The 5,000-nt window shown below is 40.5% G+C and overlaps 1 protein-coding gene across 5 annotated transcripts in view; it reads right to left on the bottom strand.

Annotated features, from left to right (window-relative positions):
* The window catches only part of LOC147021632 (ATP-dependent translocase ABCB1-like), a 193,921-nt gene that overhangs the window by 29,136 nt on the left and 159,785 nt on the right, over positions 1 to 5,000 (bottom strand). For all 5 annotated transcript variants that reach the window (XM_085891803.1, XM_085891801.1, XM_085891802.1 and 2 more), the window contains 2 exons: positions 2,986 to 3,069; positions 2,628 to 2,831 (listed from right to left, as the gene is read on the bottom strand). In XM_085891803.1, coding sequence (XP_085747929.1) covers positions 2,628 to 2,831; positions 2,986 to 3,069 — 288 coding nt within the window. The remainder of the gene's footprint in view (positions 1 to 2,627; positions 2,832 to 2,985; positions 3,070 to 5,000) is intronic.

Below are 5,000 nucleotides of genomic sequence, written 5' to 3'. Positions count from 1 at the left end.
TATATATATATATATATATATATATATACATATACATATATATATATATATATATATATATATATATATATATATATTTGTATAATATATATATATATATATATATATATATATATATATATATATATATATATATATATATATATATATATATTAATATATATATATATATATATATATATATATATATAGACATATTGTTACGGGCCAGGGGTCAGCGGCGAACCGACTGCTCTGAACGGAGCCGCAAGTCGAGTCGGCCTGAACGATCGCTTGGAATATAGATCGCCGCCCGGATAACTCCGAGCGACGGGTCCTTGTACAAGAACCGAAATATGCCAATCGGCAGATCACGTGGGGTAAGGTCGATTGCCAATCTTCAATGTACCTGAATACCCACGTGATCCAACTACCAGTGTATTCCACCCTCGACGGAACTCGTACGGAACAAACCGCTGAGGCGAGCCTGTCCGTGCGCGATTCCGAGCGGCGTAATTGCCGAGAACCGTCGGTCCAAATGTCCCCCTATTACGGCAAACCAACGGCTTTCTAACTCCCAACACACGAAATGTTCAGTCATTGAGGGAATGGACGCAACGAGCAGGTTTACATTCACACAAGGACATTTATTATAATAAAACACATATGCAATTATACAAGCAACAAAAGCACGACAAAAGAACAACAACCGTCTACTTATTATGTATAGTCATTTACACTTAACAGCAGTTCCTACTTATTAGACGGGCCCACGGACGCACGCACGCACGCACGCACGCACGCACGCACGCACGCACGCACGCACGCACACACGCACGCACGCACACACACACACACACACACACACACACACACACACACACACACACACACACACACACACACACACACGAAACGGTGGCCGAGGTCTTTATTCACGAGCTCAAGCTCGGAGGACAGGTGAGCTGAAACTCAGAGCTTGACTCCAACCTTTCCACCTCGTGTGGTCCTCAACTTGTCTGGACCCGGGCTCCAGTGAGAGCGAGCTGGATCCAATCGCCGTGATCCTTCCTGAGCTCCCGCGAATCCTCCCGCGCTTCTCAACACGTGCCGGTGAGACAAGGTGCCGATCCTTCCTGTCGATCGTCGCTTCCCCGAGGATCCAACTCCAAGAAGAGGCCGATGTGTCGCCCCAAGCCGGGAAACAAAATGGAGAACGAAAAGCTCCACGAACCAAGAGGAAGAGGAAGAAGAGGAAGAAGCTTCTACTCGCAGCTCGAGCCAAACAACTGGCTCAAGTTCCTTCCAAAACAAAGCAGCAGCCGAAGCTCACTGAGCCAGCCGAAGCAAAAAGCTTCCGAAGGCCTCAAGCCAAGCAGGACCCGACAGCTGAATGACTGCTCTCTCCGAAGCAAAAAAAAGCCTACTCCTCCCACGGGAATCAGCACACGAACTCTGCACACGGGACTCAGAACGGGACTTCACGAACTCTGCCACGGAACTCCCACAAACTCTTTACATGGGACTTTCACGAACTCAGCCCACGAACTCAGCCCTACCACGGGACTCCCACGGGACTCTTTTTTTGAACAAAGAAAAAATGTCCTCTTTATCCTTTGCACCCCCTCCCCTGCACCCGGCGTGACTCATGCCCTCACGAGTTGTTGTTGTCGTCAACAACATGAGTTGTTGATGTCACTGCAGGGTTCTTCTTCCTCTTCGCAGAAGAGGGGGAGGGACGTCTGCATTGTTCGCTCCCTAACTATTTAATAGATCCGCAGCGCATCTAATCGATTTCAAAACATTTAAACACTGGAAGGTGAGCTATCTCGGGAACATGCACTTATCCACATAGCTGACTAAGGGAACATGTATGTTGTGTGCGATTGAATTCCAAATTCGTAACTATATATATATATATATATATATATATATATATATATATATATATATATATATATATATATATATATATATATATATATATATATATATGAAGAAGAAGGCACTTCCAAGCAAAAGTAAAAACTAGATCGACTCTGCTAATTTGAGCAAAAAAGTGAGAGCAGACTCGGTCTCAGGTGACGTTTCAACAGTTTCACAGCCAGCTTATATATATATATATATATATATATATATATATATATATATATATATATATATATATATATATATATATATATATATATATATATATATATATATATATATATATATATATATATATATATATATACCCCGGTTAAAATAGATGTACCATATCCCTGTGTCATAAGAGGCAACCAGGGTTGTGTCAGGAAGGGCATCCGGCATAAAACATGTGCCAAATCACTATGCGGATCATACGGATGATCCGCTGTGGCGACCCCTAACGGGAGCAGCCGAAAGAAGAAGAAGAAGATATATATATATATATATATATATATATATATATATATATATATATATATATATATATATATATATATATATGTGCATCTATATATGAAATTACCAGTTCTAGGCTTAAAAGGGAAAAAGAAAAAAGAAAAACTGAACAACATATTCAAGAAGAAAATTGCAAAAAGCATTCTAGTAAATAAGTTGAGTTTTGAAGTTTACTTGTTTCATAGAAATGTGAGACAGGAAAAAAAAGTCAGCCATAGCACCTTTCCTGCAGCCTCCATGTTCTTCCTATCCTTTGCAGCATGACCAATGAGTGCTTTCATTTCCATCATGCCAGCAAATGCGATAACAGGCACGATTCCCAAGATAAGCAAGGTGAGTTGCCAGCCATAGATAAAAGAGATTATGATACCAGTAACCATGTTGGCAATATTCTGGGCTATGATGGCGAGGCGGCTCCCTGTCATCTGCGTGTTTGACAGACAAATTAAAGTTTCATTGAAAGTGAACATACATCTTGTTATATTACAGTGTTGACGAATAAAAGGAAAACCAATATAAACAATAACAATCAGGGTGTGCAGTATGCATACACAAATAAAACACAAAAAGCAAGCATACCCCTTTAACTTGAGAAGCATCTGTAGCCAGTCGGGTGGTCAAGGCTCCAGTGCAATTCTTTGGCTCATCAAACCAAGAAATGTCCTGGGAGCAAAACCAAAGAAAACTTCCTCCTTTAACTACTTTATAAATGTTACCGAAACAAAAGATCAAATCAACTGCCATTTCATGACAGCCATTCACTTGCTAAAGGCCCAGTCACACCTTGACGTTTTAGCCAGCGATGGTAACGTATTAAAATTTATGTAAAACGCTGGCTTAAGTGGAATTTTTGATGTATTTTCTTAAAGATTCGGACGTATTCATAGCGACTTGGTCTTATGTATAACGCATTAGTAAAGGACACAGAAAGTTTTATTGTGTTATTGATAACTTATACCAACAAATGCTGAATCTGTTGTCGGCCTACACAACCTATGCCCAATGATAGTCTAACTTAGGCATAGCGCGTTGCACACATCGCCGACGATGTTGTGACGTAGCCTATTAAAAGGCTGACGCACAATGATTCGAATCATAACTGCCGTAGAAATGGAAGTGTCAACATCGCAGTCACACCTTGGCGATCTTGCCAGCGTATGCCGACCTAAGAAAAATGTGTCTAAAACGTTGGGGCACGTCAAATACGGTATGAGTAAGTTTGGTATACGTGAGTAGAATGCTAAAGTACGCTATCATACGTCGTAGTAAGTAGAGTACGTCAAGAAATTTTAAACATGTTCAAAATTTTACGACGTACTTGGCGTATGACAACACGTTCCGCATGCGATGGGGATAAGTTGTACACATGATATGCAGATGCTTACACACGTCCACAAAGGCTACTTATAAGCTACTCATAAGTCGAAACACGTCGCGGTAATGTCTTTTTTACGCGAAACTTATTTCTAACTTATGTTTGACGTGCTTTGAACCAATTCTTTACGTAGTCCCAACACACATTGACGTATATAGACGTATTCCAATGACGTCTTCCGGTCGACAAAAAAACAAATGAACGTGTTTCTAACTTACAACTGCCATATAAAGACATGTTCCCAGCGATTTTAGGAATTGGTATATAAAAATGCTGCTCATAAAAGGGGAACCCAACAATGTTTTCGAGTCCTTTTTGAGTCGATGTCCTGTCAGCAGTAACAGTACGAGTATCAGTATCAGTATTAGTATTAGTAGTAGTTTGTTCATGTTGGCAGTAGTAGGTGAGTGTGAGGGGGAGGGTGTGGGTTATGATGGATCCTCCTTGCGTCCGCGTGTCCACGGGTAGGAGACATCTTTGGGCCATTGTTCGAAGTTCTTCGTGGCTAATTTTTTATGGGGCTTTTTCAACAATGAGCTATGGCTTGTTTTTACAATTTAGGTCTATTCATAACGGGTTGGACAAATGCACAATGAACTAATAATGTGCATAGAGCGCTTCGATAACTTATAGATACGGTATACCAACGAATAATTATCTTGTAGCCGGCATTCACAAACTATGCCCAACGATAGCCTAACTTATCCATATCGTGCAGCAGTTTATCTTTGCCGGTGACGTGGGGTTTGCAATTCATAGGCTGACACTCAACGATTTAAATGGCTGCATCTCCACTATTGAAAGTAGACGCTTGCGCTCAACAATTGGATTTTTTTTTTTACACTCAACCACTTTTAAACGGTACCACTCAGCTATTTTCATTGTTTACAATGAACAATTTAAATTGCTGTCACTCCCCTTTTTTTTTTGACGCTGGCGCTTGGAAATTGTAATCGTTTCTTTTGAACGTGCTAAATCGCTCAAACTCCACTATTGAAAGTAGACGCTTGCGCTCAATAATTGGATTTTTTTTTACACTCAACGACTTTTAAACGGTACCACTCAACTATTTTCATTGTTTACAATGAACGATTTAAATTGCTGTCACTCCCCTTTGTTTTTTGACGCTGGGGTTTGGAAATTTGAAGCGTTTCTTCTGAACGTGTTAAAACGCTCAAACTCGACTATTTTAAATAGACGCTGCCGATGGACAATTGGA

Source organism: Eptatretus burgeri, chromosome 8 (assembly GCF_056783735.1).
Source record: "Eptatretus burgeri isolate ZD-2024b chromosome 8, Ebu_testis_v1, whole genome shotgun sequence".
NCBI classification, from domain to species: domain Eukaryota; kingdom Metazoa; phylum Chordata; class Myxini; order Myxiniformes; family Myxinidae; genus Eptatretus; species Eptatretus burgeri.
The sequence above is the reverse complement of the archived record's forward strand: the minus strand, read 5'-3'. Positions and strand labels throughout refer to the sequence as shown.